This window comes from Colossoma macropomum, unplaced genomic scaffold (assembly GCF_904425465.1).
Source record: "Colossoma macropomum unplaced genomic scaffold, Colossoma_macropomum, whole genome shotgun sequence".
In the NCBI taxonomy this organism is placed as follows: domain Eukaryota; kingdom Metazoa; phylum Chordata; class Actinopteri; order Characiformes; family Serrasalmidae; genus Colossoma; species Colossoma macropomum.
The window spans coordinates 12,553,086-12,578,743 of record NW_023494784.1 but is presented as its reverse complement, the minus strand read 5'-3'; the positions used below and the strand labels follow the sequence as shown (position 1 = coordinate 12,578,743).

Genomic DNA, 25,658 nt, shown 5'->3' with positions numbered 1-25,658 from the left:
AATGTGACAAGCACAGCCCAAATACAACCTGCCTTCTTTGAAATCTCTCAGCAAGTTACCCTGTCGCTCTTGCTATCCCTAAATCTAACCGGAGATCCCGCACACGTAGGAGTGACTTCTGGCAACTTCTCTCTTGTCCTGTTCACTGTGTCAAGCAAGATATCCAGAATTCTCTATGACAGCCTAATGGGAGATCCTTCCTCTGTGCAGATTCCATATGTGCTCAGATCTCTGAAAGAGGTCATGATGTCCTTGTCCTTGCTACTACCTGCAGACAAACAGCAACACCTTAACATCTCTCTCCAGTTCATAGAGAGTGTGGCCTTTGCCCTGAACCACACCATCAGCACTGGGAACATAATGGATGTGATGGTCCAGTTTTCTAGCTCTATCAAAAGCCTCCTTGCTATGATGCCAAACATTAGCATGGACACGTCAGGCATTGTTTCCAAACTGGAGTACACCCTGAAGATGCTCCTGGAAGCCCTCTCCTCAGGCCAAGACCCACCATCCCAAAGTGCTGACATGATTCAGCAGATTCTCCTCGCCATCCAGAACTTCCTCAGCCTGTCCAGCAACAATGCAGAGCTGGATATAGCCAAGATCATTCTGAAGGCTGCCGAGATGAGCGCGAGGCCTTTGCTGATGACGAACAACACTAACTGGGCTGACAAGTGAGTGGCTTTGAAGTCATGCTACACTAGCACTGGTTATGAGCTTTTAACGAGATGAGGTATATTTTAGGTTTATTAATCTCCTCTCATATTTTCTGCCTGCCTGGCATTTACCCCGAATAACTGCTTACATCTTCAAAAGCAACACGGATCCAAGAGCGAAAAGAGAACTCATTTGGGTTCATAGAAATAAATTAACATAATCGATCCTGGCTCGACTCATTTTTAGAACGCTGTATGCACAAATAGCTGTAGAACATTATGATTGAGTCAAGCTAAGTGAAAGTGCTGAAAAGCAGTTTTGTTGGGTTAATATAACACATTCTTTCTACTCCCCCAGCCTGCCTCTGGTGCTGACTAACATTGCCAACAGCCTTCCAGACAATCTTCATTTGGGTCCTTTCAATAAAACCATCCTCAGAAGTTTGGCCAATGAATCACAAGGTACGTAAATGAATTTGCTTCCTCGCTCCCCTTTTCATTCAGAAAATTTGCATTAAGTAAGCTCTAACTCATTCTTTCCAGCTACATTTAACAAATTTCATTATGTCATGATGGTCCAAGACTTTTTTTGTCATTCATATTTAGCTCTGTTTCAATTCACCGTTTCTCTGCATAATTCTAATTTGTCTAGCACATGAAGCACATTCAACATGGGCACACTGTAAAAGACTCAGCCACTTGATTTCTCCATGGACTAAATCTACTTTCATGGTTCCCCTAATCCCCATATATCTTAAACAGCATGTGCATATAGTGCTTCATTGTTTTTCAAAAAGCAGATTTTATATTATTCATTGGAATATTGTACACAATAGGCTTAATGTCAGCTTTGGAAAATACTCCATAGTGAGTCAGGAGGCAGTCGGCCAGACTCCCGGAGAAAGAGAGAAAGATCCTCAGCATCCTTATTAAATCTCATTACTGCGGTCAAATTCTATCACATCTCTTTTTCTTTCTTTTTCTCTTTCTCTCTGTTTGTCTCGAATAAAGTTTTCAGTTTTTTCCTTCTGTCAGTGTATAAAAGTGGTGTAACCCACCTCTCAGATATGAGATGATTCCATTAGTTTACATACGTAATAAAATGCCTAACATTTAATTTCTGTCACAAATTAAGAGCTGTTCATTTTAAAGTATGGCACAGGTGCATCACAGTAACCCAACCTTACCTGTACGAGTATGAAGAGAACACGATCTTGGTTATTTGAACATGTGAATATCTGAATTCATCTAAGAAGTAAAAGGTTTGAAAACACTAAACAACCCCTTCATAGGAACTTTTTCTCACAATTTTTTTTTCACAGGATTCAAGAGTTAGTTTTAGACTTTAAGCTTGAATTTACCGATTTACCGAACAGGTTTCCTGAAGAAAATTCTCTGAAATGTGAGGTAAAAATATGTTATAAGCCCCAAATGTCACTCTACAGCTGCCATGAGAAGCGTTAAACCCTCTGTGCGAAAGTGAACAAACTGCACTGTTAGCTTCTTGCTAACACATAATGGGAAAGTTAATGTATGCACTAGCGGAAATTAGCATTATGTTAGCAGGGTTAAACACATATACATAAGCTATGAGACAAAGACAACCTTTCAGTAAAAAAAAATGCGACAAAAATAAAAAAATCTTACTTGAATGACATCAGCCTTGAAGGAAAACCAACATATGCTGTGTTTTATTTGCTGGTATTCTGATTAACCAGCATGGCCATACTGAGTGACCAGCTAAACTGGCACCTGACCAGCATAAATCAGTTTAGACCAGCATGGAGTTCTTGCTGGTATAAGCTGTTTTTCTTTCATCAGGGAGAAAACTGCAACCTCACTAAAATACTGTACACAAATCAGCAAGGTTTGTCAAATATGGTAGATAAGAGGCTTTGGCAGTAGTAGCCCATAGTTTGAGTAGCTGTTTTTATTATATAATAGTGTTTTAGTTTAATAGTAGACTTACTTTTGTGCAATGTCATTTCAATGTGCAGGAGAGTTAGCTTGTTTGCAGCATGTAGCAATTTTCTTATTTCGACTGGTAAACGACCCCACAATTCAAATGTTCCACTGACATTCTGGAGAACAATGTGTTTAGGACTGAACATGTCCGATTTAGAATCACTTTGTTTATCACAGAGTGCTAGCATGGATAGTGGCGCCCATTCATGTTTCCCATTTAGAAAACCCCCTTTAGACCTGGAGTTCCTAATATGAGTATGACGCAGAATATAGAATGACGCACAACTTCCCTCTTTTATCCCAAAATTTAATATTTGCAAACATTAACATAGACTGTCCAGCAGAGTGTTGTGGGTGGCCAAGTTGACTTCATGAATATGCACGAATAAGGCCGACTGAGATTCACCGTAATCAGTTAATCAAGTAGCGAGGTTGACCAAATAAGGTATAATTCCAAAAACAAAGCTAGGTAGCAGAATAAAAGTGTTTTAAAACTTCTGATGTCATTTAATTTACCTCTCAGTGCACAACATCTGGTGCTTAAACAAAAGTGTGTGCATAGTTATTGATTTGCTACTGTTAGAATTTTGAATAAGAAGGGAAAATACTATGCTGAGCCTTATACAGAAGAATCATTTACTTTTTAGTTTCACAGACTCAGGAGTTTAAAGTGTTGACCTCTTTTGCTCTCTCAATCTTCTCTGACTGATAAGCTGCTCGTTAAGAAACTTTCAGTTTACTCTCCCTTGTGCTGTTGTGCTTTATCAGTGCCTGAGTCCTATTATGAGAGATTTCATTTTTGTATCAGATCCTTTTGTTACTGCTGGAGGTGCTGGAGATATAAAGGCATGTAACAGCATGGAGTTCATCTGCTGCCCTCTTTTCTGGGCCAGTTTTCTTTGGGGGACTCCTTTAGCATGTCGTTTTGTGCTTGCTACACCGTGAAGCTGCTCCGATAGTGGAGTTAGGAGGTAGTAATGATTCCTGCAGGGAGCTGAGGTTACTCGTGTCAATGCGATAGCAGACTTTTTTGCAGTTGTTGTTGTTTTCCCGCTCTTTTTCTCTTCCTCTCGTTCTCACTCTCTCTCTGTTTCCACAGAAAACTTGAATCTTCTGCTTCAGACTCTAAACATAGCCTCTGAACTTCTCTTCACCAACTGGATGAGTGACAACTTCAGTGTTTTACTGGACCAGCTGCAGACACAGGTCAGAACTGTAAACCGCTAATTAATGCATTTTAGGCGCACATCTGGGGGTGATGTGTCATCGTCTTTTCATTGTCATTTTTTAATACTAAATGTTTTTGCACCATACAGAACATTTTTAAATGGAACTAAGCACAAAACATGTTTATCCATATCAGTTAGACACAATACAAATCTTGCCATCTTTTAAATTTGAGTTAGGGATGGAAATTTTTGCTTAATATTAATTTACTTAATTCACATGTATACGTTTTAAAATTTGGTGTCTATATATATATATATATATACATAATATATATATATATATATATATATATATATATATATATATATATATATATATATATACATGTATATCGACACACAATGCCTGACAGCTCCTACAAGATCTTAATTCACAAGTTCTGAAATAGCCAAATGAGTGGATTGATCTAGCTGTGAACATTTTGAACACACACACACACACACACACACATATATATATATATATATATATATATATATATATATATATATATATATATATATCACTTATTTGTTCACAGCTTGATCAATCCACTCATTTGGCCATTTCAGAACTTGTGAATTAAGGTCTTGTAGGAGCTGTCAAGCATGGAGTGTTGATCAATAAAGGCTAATTGAGAAACAAGCATATAAACAAATAACAATAGCAAAAACAATCACACGAATCACTCTAAATATGCCCCAAAAATCAATATTCTGTCTTAATGGGAACATCTTTCAGAGTGGACAGTACAGAATATTCACATAGTCGTTTAAGTCAGAAGTCCCTGTTCCTGCATATGTCCTGATGTTTTTCCTGCTCTAACAAACCTCATTCAAATATTCAGCTAATGAGCAGGCTGTTCTTTAGGTAAAGTAGATGTGTTACAACAAGGAAAACACAAATGCAGGGCAGAGGGCCTCCAGAACCAGAAATGGACAACTGCTTTAAAGCTTTCACTTACTCAGTCATGTAATAGTGGTTTGGACATGTTCCTGGATGTGCTGATGTTGCAGGTTTGCAGTCTAGAGAAGATGGACTCAGTGCAGCAGTTCAGCCAGGCTTTGTCTTTAGGCCCTGGCTTGCTATGCCACACGGCTCTGCCCGCCATCCGAGCACTTCATCAAATCTCCAACAACCTGGTGAACCAAAGCACTGGCGTCTATGAACAGCTCTTCAAGACCTTAGTTGGAGACCCCACTACTTATAACATCAAAGTGGACTGGTATAAACACCTTAAAATGTCTTGTTCTCTGCTTGTTTGCTTATTTGTGGCTAGCTGAACCCTGTAAACATCAGAATTAATATTCAGTCATTCCTCCTAAGTTTGTCCTAAATGAAGGGTTTTTGTACAAAAACTTAGTTTGTAAAATCAGGGTCATTTTTATATAGAAAATGTATTTTTCATATTATTACATAATTTCATAGAACAGCATATCGCTGCTGTCAGAAGAAAACCTCATATCTCCACTTTTGTCATTTTCAGTTTTTGGCATAATTTGAAAATGCCTGTTGCCCTTTACACTGTATGTAAATCTCATGATGAATGGACCAAAAGGAACGGCCCAAAATCACTTGCAAAGAAGTCTGGTTCCATTGACTTACATTACAAGTAAAGTCGTTTTTTTCCTTCTCCAGTAAAGTTACCATTTTGGAGATATGAGGTTTTCTTCTGACAGCAGCGATAAAATATTTCAACACTGCTCTCATATTTTTGAGCACTTTTGAACTCCAGCTGTAAGAACTTTCTAACAGAGTCTTATGTACATTCATGATGTCAGTGAGCACAAACGTTTTGACAAATATATCACAGTATCAGCTGATATTGAACTTTAAAACGGCAAAAAATTTGCACTAAAAGTGACTTAGAATGAGTGTAATTGTAATAGTCACTAAAAGTCTGGTGAACTTGTGCAAAACACAATGAATTCAAAACAGTGCTGTACAGTTAGAACTGTATGAGCTTACCAACCTCAATACATAAAAATATATTCATTAAAATAAACATGATTAGTGAAAAGAAGCTGTATAATTCCTTTGACCGTAAAGTAGAAGAGCAAGTATTATGATATCTATGGCATAGAAACTGCCACTATTGGCTATTGGGAAAATATGGACTTCTCTCGTTGCTTAATTTGGGGGATTAGTTGTAACACTGTTTTAAAACTAACCCCACCATGTAGAGGCTGTACTGTAGCCTGGCTAGCTGAAATTTAAGTTAACTTTAAAATGGCGATAAGTTTGCATTAGTAAAGTTAATGAGTGCTGCTACTCTGTGCTAAAAAAGGTCTTACGTGATAGACCCTGACATGGCTTGTTTGGTTGGACTGGTTGGACTGTGTTGTTCTGTTCTCCTTTTCTAAAAATAACACCAGAAGGAGCCCTTCACAGTGTCACAAACATTATACAGACAACAAGCAATGCTCTTGCTATAAGTGATGGTTTATGAGCATTATCATGGCTATAAAGTTCATTGATTGCTAATAATACAGCTAAAACTGAAAATTAATATCACAATGTGGCAATATCAGGGTGTACCAGCATAGACAACATAATTCAACCAGCACTAAGACTTATTCATCAGTAACAACTATAAATTATTTGGTAACTACTATCAAACCAATAGGCACGTTATGTAGCTATATAATGGGCCAAGATGATTATTGTTATTATGTTACAGCATTTTTTGCTGCATTTGTTTTTTGTTGTATTTTGCTCTTACTGTACTGCAGTACATTGGTTACAGTAGAGTCTATATGTACACTATTTATAACCTTGTTTTTTTATTGATTGTTTTCTCTGTCTTTTTTAGGAGCTCTATTCTCTCAAACATTCTCGGTATCAACATCAGCACTTTGAGAAACGTTGAAGTCAACATGACCTCTCAGAGTAAGGCACCACCATCACTACCAGCATAAGGGAAACCGTGACTAAGCTGATTTCATGATTTCAGTTCAAGGCAGCACTGTTCTCAGTCTCGCTGAAAATAGCTTTGCTTCCATCTTTCTCCACTCCAGCCTTACTTTAAAGGCTGACTACATATTTGCACTGATGTGTTGAAATGTCCTTTGTTTTTCCAGGAGAGCCAGACCCTGTCTGTGCCAGCAATGTCTAATGTGCTATTTGTAGTCTGTCTCAGTAGATTCTGTGACACATTTGAAGCAACTCATCAGATTTGATTAATATTTTATTATTATTTGATCAACGTACACATCTCTGCCTTAAATGAAAACATACTTTGTTTCTTGAGCGTATTGTTGACAATTCAGCATTACAACTAACCCCATATGCAAGGTATCAGACTGAGTTTAATTGTAACAGTCGCTAAAAGTCTGGTGAACTGGTGCAAAACACAATGAATTCAATACAGTCCTGTACTGTTAGAACGAGATGAGCTTTCCAACCCAAATACATAAAAATATATTGATTGAAATAAAAATGATTAGTGAAAATAGGCTGTATCATTCTTTTGACTGTAAAGTAGAAGAGCCAATATTACTATATCTATAGCACGTTTTTGATGAATCTGTGCATAAAAAATGTCCACTATTGGCTGTTTTGAATATTGATTTAGGAATATGGACTTCTCTCATTGTTTACTTTGGGGGGCTTAGTTGTAACGCTGTGTTGAAACTAACTCTGGCTAGCTTCAAATGGTGATATGTAACAGCCATTAAGAAGCAGATTAAAGTAATTTAGGTGTAAATTCTGCAACTTATACCCAAAAACTGAGTGGTCAAAAACAAGTATGATTAAAAAACTTACTTTTATGGTTTTATGGCTTACAGATGAGATTGCTCTGTGAATAAGAAAACATCACTAAAAGCACATTCAGTCTGAACCTGTTGAACTACGTTAAATACAAACATACATACATACATACAAACATACATACATACATACATACATACATACATTGTACCCCACTCTTCCCCACATGCCGAATCTGAATGAGAAAATAAGCATGATGTGTTTGTGTTGTGGCAGGTGTTGTGAAGGTGTCTGACTTGCTGAAGAACAAGACACTGTTTGTTTTGGATGTCATGCACTACACCGGCATTTCTTCAGAGATCCTAGACACTCTGCTGGAGTCCTCCTTGCCTAGCAGCAACCTGCAGGTGCCTTCCCACCCCCCAGCACCCCCGGCACACATTAAAGCAGTGATGGCACGAATGCGCAGTGTTTTGTATAGAAGGCGACATCGCAACTCAAAATGTCTATAGGAAAATTTGCATATAAGCTGACCTTATCACATACCAGGCCAGTTTGGTAATACATACTATGCCCTATTCTTAGACAAAACAAATGTCTTGTACTATCAGAAACCATGACGTCGCCGTCTGGGCTGAAATGTTTATTGCACAGCTTGTCCTTTTTATGGAGAATCTCCTTTTACAAAGCGCCGTAGCTCCAGGCTAGGCTGAAAATGTCATTAAAAACTGTCTCATGCATCTGATCTCCAAGACCTCCTAAAATAAGTGTGCAGCGTGAGACAAAATTAAAAGATATTTTAAGACCACCCCCTCATCTAACCTAATGGTTGCACAAAATATTGTTAGTTATTTTTTTATTGTGATACTGGCCAAGGCATGGTGGCCACAAAAAAGTATCTGGACATTTGTTCCATGCTTAAAAATGTATTAAGTTTATTGTGTTAGAAAATAAAATGTCAAACCAAATGGCATTTATTTTGAACAGAATATTCTAAGATTGTACTTTTCTTTTTGGCAAAGTATTCTTTCAAAAGGCAGCTAGTATGTTTCAGATCATTATTTCTTTAGACTTCTGTAGGATTGCATTCAAAATGCCTTTGTACACTTCTGAGTTCATTATCCCATCAATGAACACAAGGCTACCACCACCATAGTCTGAAAATCAGCACCAGACTTTCACGCTTCCACATCTGTGCGATACAGTAGCCTTTGTGCAGTCTGGTTGGAATTCTTCTCCAGACTTTCTCTGCACAAAGGACCAGATGTATGTACAAGTGCTGGTGCAGTTGCTGGTGCAGGGCAAAATGTGCCTCAGTATGACTGTATTATGTGCCCACAATGCACCCTTATTTTTTGCCATGTCTTCTCATATACATAAGTGTGGTCCTGAGACTTTAAACAATGTTATACTGACGGATTTCAGAATGTATTTGAGGCTCTTGTCTCAATTTAACCACTGTGTCTGCTACTACTGTCAACTTAAGCCTCTCAACAACATGCCTTTTGAGAGCTTGACACAATGTTATACCTGGATTTAAATGAAAATCAATGCTTAACCAGCTGCAATATCTCCACCCACTTTTTGAACGATCCTCCCTTGTTCTTGCACAGCCCTGCTTAAATGTGTATGCATGAGAAAGAGAATTCTATGTTCTATCATGCACACGGCCCATAATCTGCATAATTTAGGCTTGTGTGCCAGGTTCACACATAAGACACAAGCTTTTTGTGCCTGAAACTGGCACAAAAAGCTTAGAACATCCTGACCAAAAAGTCTACCATCATTTTGATGTTGTGCTAAAAGCATGGAAGCATTACTGGGCCAATGGTGCCAGTGTTGACTGTCCGGAGCCTCAGGTGGCCTCTGACCACAAAGCCAGAGGCAGCTAAAAGACTGGGGATAGTCCACTGCAGATATAAAAATGAGATAAATGAATAGCCCTAATATGAGATGACTAAATACATTTAATAAAGGCCACTCAGCCTGTGCCCTGACACTATATTTGAAATGCCTAAAAGCCCCTAACACCAACAATGTGCAGTAATGTAATTGTAATTGAAATAATTGAAATAATAGGCCATTATTTGAGTGTTAATAACTTTGGTTACATCATTTTTGTCCTCATTGCTGTTCAATACAAACATGAATATGTATAAGAGGTTTAATTGTAAGCTATTTTGCAGGTGTAGCTTTTCTATTTATTTTTGTCAGAAAGTGAGGGTGGTGGGGGCTAAAAATCATTTGTCCCCAGGGTGCTTGGTGAGACCATGATCTCTCATTGGCTAAAAGGGTTTTTCTGATGCATGCGTCATATTATTAATCATTTTATGAAATACCCTAAAGAACTGTATTAAAGTTGACCAGTGCTTAAATGGTTAAAGTGTCCAAAGTCTTGCTGAGGCCACTGTATATTACAGCCTTGATATGCAGTAACATAATCAACAATATGGATTTTATTCATATCACACAGCACTAAATGGTCCTAGCAGTGACTCATTCTCAGATTGTTTTGTCTCTCTTTGCTGCAGCTCCTGGCTTGGCTAGCTAACTTGCGCTACTGCACTGACCCCTCCTCCCTGGACCTGGACCCCGCAGGAAAACAGATCTTCACGGCTCTTTGTTCCTTGTCTTCTCGACAATGCTACACCATGGCTGTACTTCTGGCTCGGCACATCGACATGGAGAATGCCATATACAGGGTAAAGACCAGAAGACGTCATGTATGATCTAAGATTAGGCCCTCTTGTTTATTAACTATATGGATTTGGATTTGGATATGAAATCCAATCAGATCCTAATTCTGCTCTTTTATGGCGAATAGTTAGGCATAGGGGAATAAATCTCAGGTACATCCCATGAATAAACATAACATGAGAATATTGCTCATATTAGATATATCTAAATTTACAGTAATGTTCCAGTATCATGAGTGCTTTCTGGAATAGATACTGGCAAGCACTGCTGCTTTGTACAGTCTGCATTGTTAGGTTAATAAAGGCTTAGATAAACTGGAGGGTAAAGCTCTACTCTCTGCTGTGAGTTGAAGAGGCTATGTTTAATGCTGGAAGGACGCTGCTGTGGACAGTATCAGAACAACAGGATGGATGTTTATTGACTGTAGTTGTTCTGGGAGACGTAGGGAAAATGGCTTCTCTAGAAATCTCCGCTTGTAAGCATTTAGATGCTGATACTGAGAAAAGCAAGACAGTAAATAGTAATGTCTCTCCTTCCTCTCATCAGTCCTTGTTTTCAGATGACCAGCCATGAGAATGTAGTTTCAAACCTTCATCATCCAGTATGTGTTACTAGTCCTTTGATATTCCCCTTGTAGATGCTGCTTTCCAGTGAAATCCAGGGCATGATGGGCATCCTGATGCAGATGTTGAAATTCTTTACGGACATTATGAGCAAGCTGGCCCCTGCCCTGAACCGGCTGCAGGAATATCTGACCAGCTTTGGTGACCTGAACTTGATGGCAAACTCTGAGTTCCGAAATGTAAGTACTCGCAAAGATATCTAGGCTGAATAAGGCTGCGCTGTATATGATGTTGATCTACTCTTATGTTGATCTACTTTCTCCAGTTTGTGTGGGTGGAAGCAATCTAATCAGCCAGTTATCCATCCATCCATCCATCATCTAAACCGCTTATCCTTCTGGGTCGCGGTGGGGTGCTGGAGCCTATCCCAGCTGTCATTGGGCGGAAGGCTAATCAGCCAGTTATGTGACAGAAATTTTGGGATGGCACACAGGGTGGCCAATCAGATTTCATGGGTAGCCAGGGCCAAATAAAGTTTCCTGTTGGTATAGTTGAATGCTTTTTTGCTGTTTAAAACTCGGATATTACAGTAACAAATATAATTAAAATTAAAAAGTCTTTAAATGGACCACTTTCAAGAATTTTCTTTTTTTCATTATATACGTTGTTGGAGGCCTTACACAAACAGGAAATATCACTGCTATATTATGATTAATATCACCTTTGTTAGAGAAATTAAAATGTTTTTTCTATTGTTACGACCCCTGGTCATAATGCTTCTTACATGAGCCTTGTGCTGCTATTTTGTGTACGTTCTGTCTTGTGTTGCATTGTGTGCAGGTACGTGATTGGCCTTTTTGGGGTGCCCTCCTTGATAAGAGGTCACCAAGCCACTCCCCGGGAGACATTCAGGGCTCTTTCCCTTGTGACGTGACCTGGAAGAACACCTGTCCAGACCAACTGGACACTGTTCACTCCACTCTGCTTCATTTTGTCTCCTTTGTTGAGTTTGTGACAGCTTTATTGGACTTTGTGATCTGGGGTAAAGTAAGGGAAAAGTGCTATTTTGTTTTCGTGACCTTTTTTCCTGTTTTAATGTAGGGAGGCTACCTATCTGCATTTTTCTATCCTTTCAGTTAGATTTGTAATCATTAGTTGTTTTGTTTATTATTTTGCCGTGCGCTCGTCCCTGATGCCATCACCTCATCTTGTGTCTGAGCTTTTGAAGAAAACAAACCTGCCATTATCTGGTTTCAGTGGTGTCTGGGGTCTGGTCTGGCAGCAGGTCTGGGGAGAGGGCCAACTCTCATTTTCTCTTATGGCCTGACCCTAGACTGGGTTGTAACAGAACTGGGGGCTCGTCCGGGTCTAAAAGTATGATTCTCGCTTTGTGTGCGAGAGGTTCTGGGTTCAGATCCCGGACAAGCCCCCTGCCAGACCAGACACCATGGACGCCATTTAAATGAGAATACTTTAGGTTTATTTAGGCTTTCTAGATGTTTAGCAAGAGGCTAAGCTGAATGGGGTGATGGCTTCAGGGATGAGCATATGCCAAAATAATAAACAAAACAACTCATGATCAGAAATCTAACTAAACTAAAAATAAAAGAAACAAAAATACAGATGGCTTCCCTAACTCCCTACATTAAAACGGGAGAAATGGTCACGAAAACAAAATGGCACTTTTCCCTTACTTTCCCCCAGATCACAAAGTCCAATAAAGCTGTCACAAAATCAACGAAGGAGACAAAATCAAGCAGAATGGAGTGAAGAGTGCTGGGTTGGTCTGGACAGGTGTTCCTCCGGGTCACGTCACAGGGGAGAGAGCCCTGAATGTCCAAGTGGCCAATTACGTACCTGCACACAATACAATACAAGAAGGAACACACACATAATAGCAACACAAGGCTCATGAAAACTTTTCATTTTTTACCTGCCTTATTGCACAATTGACGTTATGCTCACGTTTTATCTTTCTGTCTTTCTGTTCACATTTGTACTTGTAAGTGACCCATGTCTTTTGCACTGAAAGGACCCGCATGCATTTTATCACCATGTTAAATCTGCTTTTGACATTGATTAATGATGATGATGATGACAGTGGTTTGCACGTGAGTGGTTCTCATTACAGTCACATGGCCACATATGAGATAAGGATAAAATCCAGGGCCACAACCAAGAGTAGTTCGAATTTATTTTTACCTTTTCCCTTTGCTCTCTATCTCTCTCTCTCTCTCTCTGTCTCTCTCTCCCTCCCTTTCTCTCGCAGTTGGTGAGGGCGAAGCGATCAACGATCTCTAGCAGGGCCACATTTGTCACCATCTCCCGTGCCATGTGTAAAAACGGCATACTGTCACTCTTTGGCATCTCCAAGTTGCCCAACTTGGCCGAGTCCGACCCTTCTTTCGGTGACCAGAAAAGGGTGGATGAGCTCATCACCAAGTTCAAAATCCCACGAGATGCCAGTATGAAAACACACATTCTCAGAGCGCTGAATCTGCAGAGAGGCAGCGTGATAATCCAGTCACTCTATGATCTGCCAAATTGGCTTCTTATGAGATACTGCATACTGTGTGCTCGCACGCAGTGATTCATTTTAATATTTGTCTCAATTATCTTAGCGCGGTTTGTTGACATGTTACTTAAAATTTCAAAACACTCAACATGCAGATACTTTCACTGTGACATTCTCGGAGAAACACCAGGCACATTCTCAAAGCTTACGCAAAAAGTCCTTTTGCTGAGAAAACAGTCAGAATTGCACTCTGTGAGCAAAATGTATTATTTAGATCAATACTGAATATCTGTTTTACGTGACTTCCACTTTCACTGATGTGCACACATAGTTAAACTATGGGAAATTAAGAAAACAGACATGAGGAAAAAGATCTTATGCCTTTTTTCCTTATTGTGAGTGGGTTAAACTGTGGGCTGCCTGTGATGTATTTGTAAGGATATTCATTTCTTCTGTAACAACGACATCAACATGTCTTATGTTTCATTACTACAATGTTGTACCGACTTCATTGAACATTTGCTTTTGAAACTTAAGTAAAGGCTTTTGGATGCTATAGGGTTGGAGACAATCTAGCCAAAAAAAAGGTTTTAGGATTTTATAGTGTGTTTAAGTTGGCAATAATTTCTTTGTGGACTGTAAATGTGTGTGTTTTCTTTCAGCTCCTTTCTGCACCAACTTCTACCTGGATATGGTGAGCACCACAGGGGGCGCTGTAGCCTGGGCCTTCTTGAAGCCGATGCTGCTGGGAAGGGTGCTGTACTCCCCTGACACGCCCCTGACCAGAGCCATCATCAAGAAGGTAACAGCACATTCGACTGGGTTACTTTTAATGTGATTCACTTAATGTGTTACACAGTTTCTAATCTACAAACACTGTAAAAGGCAGTTTTAAATGATATCAAAAAAGTGAAAAATGGCAAACATTTGAGATATATATCAGCGGTAATATATATTATTGATAGATAAAGTGTTATATTGTATTGGTTTAATATACACTCACTGGTCACTTTATTATCATTGTATCCATATAGGTGCACTTTGTATTTCTACAGTTACAGACTGTAGTCCATCTGTTTCTCTGCACAATTTGTTGGCCCCCTTTAATCCATTAATAAATGGTAAGGACCCCCAAAGGACCACCACAGAGCAGGTCCTATTTGGGTGGTGGATCATTCTCAGCACTGCAGTGACACTGACGTGGTGGTAGCATGTTAGTGTGTGTTGCACTGGTATGAGTGGATCAGACACACTAGTGCGGCTGGATTTTTAAACACTGTGCCCACTCACTGTCCACTCTATTAGACACTCCTGCCTTGATGGTCCACTTTGTAGACATAAAGCTAGAGATGATAGCTCATCTGCTCCTGCACAGTTTGCATTAGACATCCTTTAGTCCTTCATCAGTGGTCAGTTTCTGACCACAGGTCACTTTTGGCTGGATGTTTTTGGTTAGTGGACTATTCTCAGTCTTGCGGTGACACTAAGTTGAAAACTTCACCAAAGTGCACCTATATGGTAAGTTGACTTGATAAAATGGAGTGTATGAGTGTATGATAGAAGGTAAGTGTGCCTGATCAGTGAGTGTATAGTGTGTATAGTGTAGAGTGGGTAATGTGTATAGTATATAGTGAGTGCATAGCAAGTATTGTATAGTATTGATTATGTAATACTGATGTTTGTATGTTGTATATGACAATCCCCCACCCTGCTACACTATACAGATATGAATCCTTGGGCAAGACTCCCAACACTACCATTGCCTACCTCTATAAAATGATTAAATTGTAAGTCGCTCTGGATAAGAGTGTCTGGTAAAAGCCATATTAGCCCTATTTTATCCCATTGTATCTCCATTTTTTGTCATTTATAATCTTATTTTTTACATAGTTTGAAAATTTCAGCTGCTTTTTACAATGTAATAAAACTTCATGATGAATGGAAGTTGTTCAAGGGTACAGAAAATCTTCTTACATTAACTTCCATTGAAAGTTAAGAATGTTTTTTTTCCTCTGTCTTGTAAAGTTACCATTTTGGACATACAAGGTTTTGTAGCAACAACAACAACAACAATGCATTTTATGTATCTGGGTCTCAGTTAGTGTTGCCAAATATGACACCAGTGTTGCTATCACATAAAATGTGTACATAAGTAAACAGCTACTACGACATTAAACTCCCTCAGGCACAAGAGCACACACACAACCACACACTCGCACACAAACACAAACACACACCCACACAGGCACACTTTTTCTTTATTCTATTTCTGTTTTCTTGTGGCGTCTGGCAGGCGAATTCCACACTGCAGCAGTTTGGTGACCTGCGTGTGTACTCTGAGGAATGGCTACAGTCATCTTCCTATCTAATGCAGTCAGCACAAGTCCTGAATAAAACCCTGCCCATGCTCCAGGTATGAAGAGAGAAATCTCCACAATGACAAGCTTAAAGTCGCACTGAAGGCACTGATGAGCTGTACATATCACATTTCCTTTGTGCTGTGTCCCTGTGCAGAACTCCCTCCGTAATCCTTTTGTCCAAAACTTCATAAAGAAGCAGACCGACATTGACGTCACACAGATGCAAGAGACTCTCCAGAATTTCTGTAAGTGTGAGATACTCGACTGATGTGGCTGCTTTGGGTGATTATCCGTTTCAGCCTATATCGTATACAGCCTGCAGTATATTTCAAATACCTTTCTCTGTGCAACTTTCGATGTTTGTCCTTGAGGCTGAGCAATTATAAGCAATTACTGCTCCAATTTTAACACAAATGATCCTTCTCTCTCATACAGGAACGGCAGCATTCTTTTATTTCCTCTAATGCTCCAAATACACTTCTCTTTATGGGAATTAATTATAATGATTAATATAGATCCTTGAAAATGAATATGGTTCACAGTCATGTACGCTCCTCTGCAGCTCTGAGGGTTTTTAAATCTTTTTTTTTTCCTCCGCAGCAAACATGACGCAGATGTTGCAGCAGAATCAGTTGATCGTGCAGCAGATCAGCACGCTCTCCAGCCTCATGATGAACCTCTCGTCCTGCGTCAACTTCAACCGCTACCACGGCTACAACTCCACTGAGGAACTGGACAAGCAGGCCGAGAAACTGTCCCAGAACCGCGAGCTCTATGCCAGTGAGTCCACCTCACACACCTGCATCACAAACACCATAAGCCCCCCTGCTTGAAAGCCAAGCCCAGCAGATTTCTGATGGTTTAAAAAGTTCTCAGATGGCAGTAAAAATGTTACATAATGTAATGATTTAATGGGCAAGGATGCTCTTTTCTTACACACTTAAATAAATAGAGGGACTGATACCAGTTACATTTGGTAGGTGCTCTTATTCAGAGCAACCTGTACTTTAATTTTAGGTTGATGAATGGTGCATTAGGAGTCTTGTCCAACGGCTCTTACTGGTGTGGAATGGTGTGCTTGGCCAGACAGGTCATCAAACCCCAGTCTGGTGGGTGGAGGGCAGCAGCATTACCCACTACACTATACCAACTGCTAAAGCTGATAAAGCTCTCCATTGGTTGTCACTAATTTTGAGCAGATGTCATCACTGTGACGATCTTTACACAGCTTTATGCTACCATCGATCACACAAACAGGCACTGAAAGACCCTCTTTTTCATCAACACAGCATATATAAACACAGCACTCTGCAAAAAATGGTGTCTTCTCAAGTAAAATGATCCTAAATCTAGTCGATATACTTAACATTTCCCATTTGTAGATGGTTGTGTACTTATTATAAGATTATCTAACCTATTTCCAGATTTTTTTTACTTGTTTTAGGTCATTTTATTAAGTAAAATTATCTCACTATACTGACAGACAATTTTGCTGGTTTCAAGCACATTTCCTAAAACAAGCACAATTATCTGCCAATATAGTTGTTAAACTTACTTAAAACAAGCAAGAAGTCTAGAAATAAGTGAAATAGTCTTAAATTAAGCTTACAACAATCTCAACAGGAGAAATATTAGGTTTCTTGACTATATTTAGGATAATTGTACTTGGGAAGATAACATTTTTTGCAGTTCATTAGCTTGCTCCATTGTTTCTCCTGATAGTGGGAACTTAATCCTAACCTAAATAGCGAGTAGTAGTATAATAGTGTGAAAAAACAACAAGAAAACTGCAGTTTTTAACCACTTGCACCAGACACCTTCAATTAGTGCTGTAAAATGTAGGTCTGTGGTTAATTAGCCTTTTCTGGCAGTATGCTGATAGTTGTTATAGTAACTAATGTTAGCCAGTTAAATGCAAGGTCAACAGTCATGTGTTGTGTATTAATGCATTCCAAGTTTTTGTCCCTCTGATTATATTTTCATATGTAATGAAGTTGGTGGTCATCATCCTCACTTGATGTCTTTGGGCCTTAATGCCTGCTAGCTGCCCCTTTCAATGATGCCACTGTCACATATACGTCACAAACCCAACTCATACACACACACCATAAACGTGTCTCCTCTTCAGCTCTACACTGTTCAGATAAATGATACTCAGGGCTGAGTACACTATAGAATGAAGAGCCATTAACCTGTTAAGTATGTATAATAATTCACCTGGCTTTTAAGTGAGTAATTCAATGTGATGTCAGTCTAATCAACATGCAGCGTCTGCACTATCAACAAGGTTATTACCACAGATAAATAAAAGTAGTGGTTTTTGAGCACAGAAAACCAATAACAGGCTTGAAATAAGGTCTAAAAATAGAGAAGCACATTTTCAAACATATATTCCAGCCTTTACAGATGCAAAGCAACAAAACTCTCTGTAATGGTCTGCTTATCACATGCACTGTGCTACGCTGCAGTGTTAATTTTCTCAGGTCTGTATTCCTTTGCCTTACTTCTGTTCTTTTACATATTGTATTATTGTTCCTGCATATTTAATGCATTGTCTTTATTGCTTTGAGGCAACTAATAATAATTAGACATCTTTCTTTATACAGCACTTTTCATTTTAGTTACAAAACTTCAGAGGAACAGGGGAACGTATATTCCTCTGTTGCTCTGAAGTGAAAATGAAAATGAGACACAATACTCTAGGCATATGCTGGCTTAAACAAATACGTTTATAATCTGGATTTAAAAACACCCATTAAGCCTCATATTCTTTGGAATGCTATTCCAGAGTTTAAGAGCTATATGAAAAATGAAATTCCACTAACTGAGCTGTAAGAGATCCTAAGAGTTTGCAGTAAGCCTCCCTCACCTGCACAAAGTGGCTTCAAGGCTTTAACAAATCAGTAAGATATGATGGATCTTGGCCATTAAGAGCTTTAAATGTCATAAGCAAGACCTTGTAGTCAATGCAAAACATTTAGTTTCAGACATGTTCTTGATATGTGACTCAAATGATAAACTACCATCCAGTGTTGCGCTAAAGTCTTGAATTGTAGGTTTTGGTTGTACCTTAATGGTTTATTAAGGTCAAGGATGAATTCTGCAACCTTATATTGAGCCGACTTAGGCCCTAACAGCAATACTTCGTTCCCTTGGATTTATAAGGTTCTATCTAACATTTTTGTCAAAATTTAGTTATTTATATAAACTTGTTATTTGACAAATTCTTAACATTATGTGAGGTGTTTCTTAAGTTGCATGCATTTTGGGGCTCTTTATCTAGAAAACAAGAAGGTTCTATCTCCAAAGTCAAACTCTAACTTAGTTCTATAAAGGTCTATGTGCAAGCCAGTCAGCACTTTGAATACACACAAGAGGACCAAAAGACCGATCAGGTTCTGCTTCTTTGTCATGTTGCCGCACTGGTCAGTGACTGTGGGAAACTTTTATAAAACTTTATGAAACATGAAAAACTGCTGAAACTCTGCCTGTCTTTTTGCAGTTCTTTAAAAGGTCTTACCGTCTTAAATTTTAAAAATATTAAGCCACAATGGTAATTAAATAGTAAACATTTAAAATGATGGGGTCTTAATTACAGCATAAATATTAATGACCTGCTACACTTATTTGCTGGGACAGTTTATTAGCTGGTTGCTCTCTGACCTAAAGGAAACTAATGGTTTCTACCTAAAACTGACCTCTGCACTGGACAAAATATTAATGTAGCTCTGACCTTTATACTTAATCTGCAATGCTCTTTTGAATGAGAAAAAAATGATTTGTCCTAACACAAGAAATAAATGTAAAAAAATTGTAATAAACCATAAAAATAAATCTAATAAAAATGTCATAGAAAGCTTTACATTTAACCTTCTGACACATTTAGACACTGTATAATAACACTGATTTTAAGTTTTAAAACAAACTACGAGTGAAATGTTTGTTCATCGCTGCTTTTCATGTTAGAAATTCATGATAGAACCTTATAATTCCAGGCAGAAGGTTCAGATTAGAAAGTTCTGTCTGCTTTTGACATGTTCCAAAAAACTCATTTGCAAATTTGATAGGATTTATTGTACGTTCAGAATTAATTTAGGGTGTCTGTCGTTGTCATGTATGAAAGAGATTGCAAAATCTTTGAAGCTCAATGTCTCAAAACTGCTAAGAATACAGACAGAACCTTATGGTTCCACGGGGATGACTTATATCTTTCCATTCAAGACTCATCCTGAGCCCCTATTTGTACCACTGTATACTTGTATATGGATGAGATGACGATAACGTTCTTCTTAACTCTTGACATCACACACCAGAGCAAAACACTTACAAAATGAAATACACAGCACTCGAGCAAGGGTTCAATTTAAGCTGGTGGAGAATATACAAGATTCCTTCCTTTTCCACTCATGAATACTGTATTATTTTTATCAGGTGTCATCTTCAAGCTGCCTAAAGGCGATGTCTCCTCCTCATCTTCTGGCCTGCCTCCTAAAGTAGACTACACAATCCGCATGCACATTGACAACTCAATGCGAACTGACCGCTCCCGAAACCCGTTCTGGGTGAAATCCTCATACATCTCCCCGCTGAAGACGCAGCGCTACATCCGTGGCTTCGCCTACCTGCAGGAGGGCATTGAGAGGGCCATCATAGCAATGCAAGCTGGGAAAGAGGTGCAGGAGCCCGCCGTGCAGGTCCAGGCCTTCCCATACCCCTGCTTCTATAAAGACGAGTGAGTGGAAATATATACTGCTTCACCACACACAAACACATAGGCCGTATCTGTGTATGTCCGTTTGATTTATGGCACAGTATTGTTGAAACGGCATTGACATATGTTAGGAATTCACTATATATACAGCTTCTAATACAAATAAAACCAAGCAAGCAAAAACTACACAATGTCCAATAAATCATTGTGCCCCGTTCTGTGTACAATACATGGACTATGCCATCTTATGTTAGAACAGCTAGAAAATATCCTGATTTCATTGCTGTGATCGTTGCAATGCTGTGATCTTTGCATCCTGGCCCATTTTGATTTATGACAGAACAGCCTGCCTACACTATCGTGTTGAAATATTAGTAGGAGCGTAATAAAGATTTCTACAGCTTTTGTGTCAGACTCGCGCTCCCAACATGACACGACCTCTGGTATGAACCGCTTGCGGTTCAGTCGGTCAGCTCCTTTTTTGTTTTTTGTTTTTTTCTTGTATCTGTTGTTATGGTTGAATGTAGAGTAAGTGGTTGAGAAAGCTGAGGCGCTGTTTTATTCCACACTCACTGACCCTGAGCTCTCTCTATGTCCCTCAGGTACCTCAACAGCATCTCTTTTGCTTTCCCGCTGGTGCTCATGCTTGCCTGGGTGCTTTTCATCGCCAACTTCGTAAAGAAGCTCGTCCATGAGAGAGAGCTCCGGCTGCATGAGGTATCTTCTCAACCAACAAGGATGAAATCTGAAATATTTTTTCATTATATCATCAATGCCAGCCTTCCACATGGTTTTATTCTTTAAGAATATGTAACAAAGAAAACTATTGTATCCTTTCAGATGTTGTTCGAACACATATTGAGCTTTTCAATACAAAGAAATGCATTTTTCATTTTGCCACATTCCTTTGATGTCTCCCTGTCAAAAGTGCTAAAGGAATAGTTTGGCAAAAAAAACAAATGTACACCAGGAGTAGACCAGTTTTAAAATGTGCACTTAGCACTCAGGCCACAAAGCCAGTGTATCTTCTAGCCAAATTTTAGAATTTCGGCCAGAATTATAGAAACATTGGATATTGTGTATGTTTAATGGATATGCAGGGCAGCCTATAAGGAAGGACAAAAATAGGGAAAGCTTTCAAAGGCCCTGCCATTAGTGGGGACCCAGGAGCCAAAACATTTTGTTCAGAAAGCATGGCAGTGGTGTATATCGCTGCTGTCGGAACAAAACCTTGTATCTCCAAAATGGTAACATTACAAGAGAAGGACAAAACATCCTTTACTTTGTATGTAAGTCAATGAAACCAGACTTTTTTGCAAGTAATTGTGGGTCATTTCTTTTGGCCCATTCATCATGAAATTTACAGAAAATGTAAAAACCAACAGGCATTTTCAAATCACATCAAAAACTGAAAAACGACAAAAATGGATATACAAGATTTTGTTCCGACAGCAACAATATATAATATAGCCACACAGATAGTCAATATTAAAGAGCTTTGAAGGGCCTAAATCTCAGCCACGTTGCTTGGGGTAGAGGTGGACAACAGAATTTTTCAGGGGTCTAGCCATGTCATTGTATATGCACTGCATTTACCATTAACATAGATGGTTGAGCAGGCAAAAACAAGTGAGGTGTTGCTTTTTACTAGTCCCACACATGCACATCCATTTTTTTTAATGTAGTAAAAATGATTTCCTTATAGTTATTCGTTCATAGATGTGAAGGGATCTTCATTTTTCATGATATAGTTGGCCGGACTGAAGATTTTCATCATTCGATCCAGCCGGCCCACCTCCATCTCCATCAGGCTCTGATGAGCTGTTTTCAAATATTGCTTTTGAATATTGTGATTTCTGAAAGAGTAACTCCTGGTAAAGAATGAATTGTGGTCTCTGTCTGTTGTAGAAATCAATGATATGCATGACAGAACATCACATCCTTCTTAAAACTCTATACAAATACAGACACACATATTCTTTCTATCCACCTGACTCTGAAGTTTCTAAATAGCTTTTGTTTGTCAATGTTGTATGAAGAAATGCTCAAAACTCGGAATAGAAAAAAAATCACTTGCTGTCAGCTACCATGGTGGTAACGTTAACATTGGTGAATTCCGTCAACTCTTATTTGATTTATTTCTATGTCCAAACATGAAGGCTCTGGGTTTTACACAGGAGGGTGAAAGTCATTGTTTAGTTACTGAAGGTGGATATTTGTTAATTTGTGAATTCAGCTGGTCTGTTGTTTAAGTAATTGTGAAAAAGAGGGTCTTGTGGCATTTGTAGTGGCTAAAATGTGAAATGTTGAGCCCAGGGGCATCAGGCAATGGGCGATGTTGACACCTGTACATATTTCCCCCCTTTACCTCAAATGTAGTCGATCAGCCAAGACATGTTTGGTGTCTGACGCTTTCTTCTTTAGTTTTGCATGGATGAAGCTAACAAACAATAGAAGCTTATACACAACTTGCCCCAAACTTTGTCGAGTTGTTTGGTAATCTCAAATAGACTAGTCATACTGTTATCTCTAAAAAGGGACAAAACTTAATTGCTAGCTTAAAACAGTAGTAACAGCTGTCTTGAAGCCTGATTCTGTCCATATGTTTGGCCATTTTCACAGATATTGTTTGGTTTAACTATTTCTTTAACTTGTACTGAATCTCACTGAAAAATCCTTTTCACATTCTTGCCACAGTACATGAAGATGATGGGTGTCAATCCTGTTAGTCATTTCTTCGCCTGGTTCATCGAGAGCGCCGTGTTCCTCCTAATGACCATCATCATCCTCACTTTCATTCTGAAGTATGGCAAAGTGCTTCCAAACAGTGATGCCTTCGTGATCTTTCTCTACCTTTGTAACTACGGCCTGAGCATCCTAGCCATCAGCTTCCTTGTCAGCTCTTTCTTCGACAAGACCAACATCGCAGGGCTGAGCGGCAGCCTTATCTATGTCATCTGCTTCTTCCCCTTCATTGTGGTCATGTCCATGGAGGAGACCATGTCCTTCACCGGCAAGGCTGCACTGGTACAGGATATACTGCTATTCTTATTAAAAAGTTTGAATCAATGAATTCTCACATTTCAGTGATTTTTTACTTTGTTTAGTGCTGCTGATATGCACTCATTATGCACTTTATATCTTGTGTAGACTCACTTAACCCTCAGAACATTGACTATGCTATGAGCATGTCATGACAGATTAAGTCCAGTAATATAACTGTGTCATTACAGTTATAATTAATTATAATGACAGATACAGTCATGACAGCAAACATTATGTCATCTGTTATGACAATTAACAGTAAAAGTAACGACACTGTTACACTATTACTAAACAAAATCTGTAATGACAACTCATGACAGTATATCATTGTGTGATTGTGGCAAATGCACTTAAAAGGCAATTCCACCGACTTTTAAATTTCAGTACAATTCATTCATTGAAACGTAACAAATAATTCAAACTGAATTGATGTGAAATGTTGCACTGTACAGATACTTACCAGCTCAGATGTCTTTACAATGGTGGTGTTGGGAACCAGGGCTCAAGATGTTTAATATAGCCATAACACAAATATAGCCATTTTATTTACCTTTATCTAAAATGACCAGTGAACATCATTAAATCTTCAGAGTTTTAATCTTGATAATGCTATAATAGTAATAAATCTGAAAAAGTATGTTTGCTTTGTGTAGTAGTTTTGCATGTACCTCTTGGCCATGAGTGCAGAAAAAATCCTACCTCAGCGCTATAATATATCAGGTAGTGTATTCATAGCCATTTCTTCTAATAGCTTTCTGTGAGGGAGCTTTTAGAGTCATTAAAGGCTTCAGACGTCTGGTTCCTGTCACCACCACTGTGAATAATTCTGACTCTAAATGCTTCTCTTGAAAGGAGAATTTCACATCAAACCACTCTGAATGGCTTTGTTTTCTGAGCATATCGTGGATATTGTCACTACTTGTGGAACACTGAACAACTGTATGTTTCATTTGATAAAAGATTGGACTGTCCTGTTTAGTTGAATTTATAGCAAAACATGATGTGAAACGCTAAATTAAAATCATTGAATTTATCATTTTTTAAATATGGCGCTAATGTTGAGGTCTTGTCACAACAGCAACAATAAGACAGTGCAAAATAAAAATGCATGTTTTACTACAGACTGTGTTGTAACTGCTCTTTTACTTCTTACAGAGCCTGTTTTCTCCAACATGCTTCAGTTATGCGAGTCAGTACATTTCCCGCTATGAGAAACAGGAAGAAGGTAGGCATGTGCAAACAGCAGGCCGTGTTTGTGGGCTTCCCATGGAGCTCCTGTCATATAAGAGCAGAAACAGAGCTTGATTGATTCTTTCTGCATATCTGTGTTTCAGGCATCCAGTGGAGCAACATGTACATCTCTCCTGTGGCTGGAGACACCGCTTCATTTGGTTGGCTCTGCTGGCTTCTCCTCATCGACTCTGTAATCTATTTCCTCCTGGGCGCCTACATCCGCATGGTATTCCCAGGTATTCCCATTCAGCACTGCTTACCTCTAATTAGTTTGTTATTTACTGATACCATCTGCTTGTTCCTGAAGACTGAAAATCAATTTTCTGCAAAAATATATGTGTATCATATACAGTTGCATGCAAAAGTTTGGGGTCCCCTCATTAGATGAAGTGAAAATAAGACACAGAGAACAAATATTTTAGGGAACAATTACTATTTATTTGCCGAACATATTGGGGAAAAATAAAACATAAAATGTGGCCTATGCAAAAGTTATGGCACATTTTATATTTGTTTTTTTTTTAATATGTTAAACTTTGCTGTTAAATTGAAATTGTGCACTAAAATTAGCAGATTAGTGCCACATTCAAGTTTAGAGGAACTTTTTTACTTAGAATATCAACAATACAATTTGACCAGGTGGAGGTGGTGGTGGTTGAGGGTTGGGGGGATCAAACATTTGCATATGACTGTATGTATTCAACATATTCTGTGTTTAACTCATGCTTATAAAGTGTCATGTTTGTAGCCAAATATATGTTTTAATATTAATGTAAAATATTGGAATTGTAATGTATTTCCTCCATCATTTCTCATCAGGTAAATATGGCATACCAGCTCCATGGTACTTCCCTGTGCTCCCATCCTTCTGGACTGACCTATTTGGCTGCTGCAACAGAGCGCCGAGGAAAGTTGGCAGAGGGCTGCTCTTCTCCAACATGGTGCGGGACGTCCAGAAAAAGGGCAAAGGCAAAGGAAAAGGTACACAGGCAG

General features: G+C 38.8%; 1 protein-coding gene across 1 annotated transcript in view; it reads left to right on the top strand.

Moving 5' to 3' along the window:
- Window positions 1-565: 565 nt before the first annotated feature.
- The window catches only part of abca12 (ATP-binding cassette, sub-family A (ABC1), member 12), a 63,278-nt gene continuing 38,185 nt past the window's right edge, over window positions 566-25,658 (top strand). Inside the window, exons 1-19 of the mRNA XM_036568053.1 lie at window positions 566-674; window positions 1,015-1,118; window positions 3,721-3,827; window positions 4,847-5,055; window positions 6,643-6,719; window positions 7,818-7,948; window positions 10,073-10,243; window positions 10,876-11,040; window positions 13,071-13,266; window positions 13,979-14,118; window positions 15,610-15,729; window positions 15,831-15,921; window positions 16,277-16,456; window positions 20,108-20,408; window positions 20,990-21,104; window positions 23,085-23,414; window positions 24,588-24,657; window positions 24,767-24,901; window positions 25,485-25,646. Coding sequence (XP_036423946.1) covers window positions 625-674; window positions 1,015-1,118; window positions 3,721-3,827; window positions 4,847-5,055; window positions 6,643-6,719; window positions 7,818-7,948; window positions 10,073-10,243; window positions 10,876-11,040; window positions 13,071-13,266; window positions 13,979-14,118; window positions 15,610-15,729; window positions 15,831-15,921; window positions 16,277-16,456; window positions 20,108-20,408; window positions 20,990-21,104; window positions 23,085-23,414; window positions 24,588-24,657; window positions 24,767-24,901; window positions 25,485-25,646 — 2,854 coding nt within the window. The 5' untranslated portion in view covers window positions 566-624. The remainder of the gene's footprint in view (window positions 675-1,014; window positions 1,119-3,720; window positions 3,828-4,846; window positions 5,056-6,642; window positions 6,720-7,817; window positions 7,949-10,072; window positions 10,244-10,875; window positions 11,041-13,070; window positions 13,267-13,978; window positions 14,119-15,609; window positions 15,730-15,830; window positions 15,922-16,276; window positions 16,457-20,107; window positions 20,409-20,989; window positions 21,105-23,084; window positions 23,415-24,587; window positions 24,658-24,766; window positions 24,902-25,484; window positions 25,647-25,658) is intronic.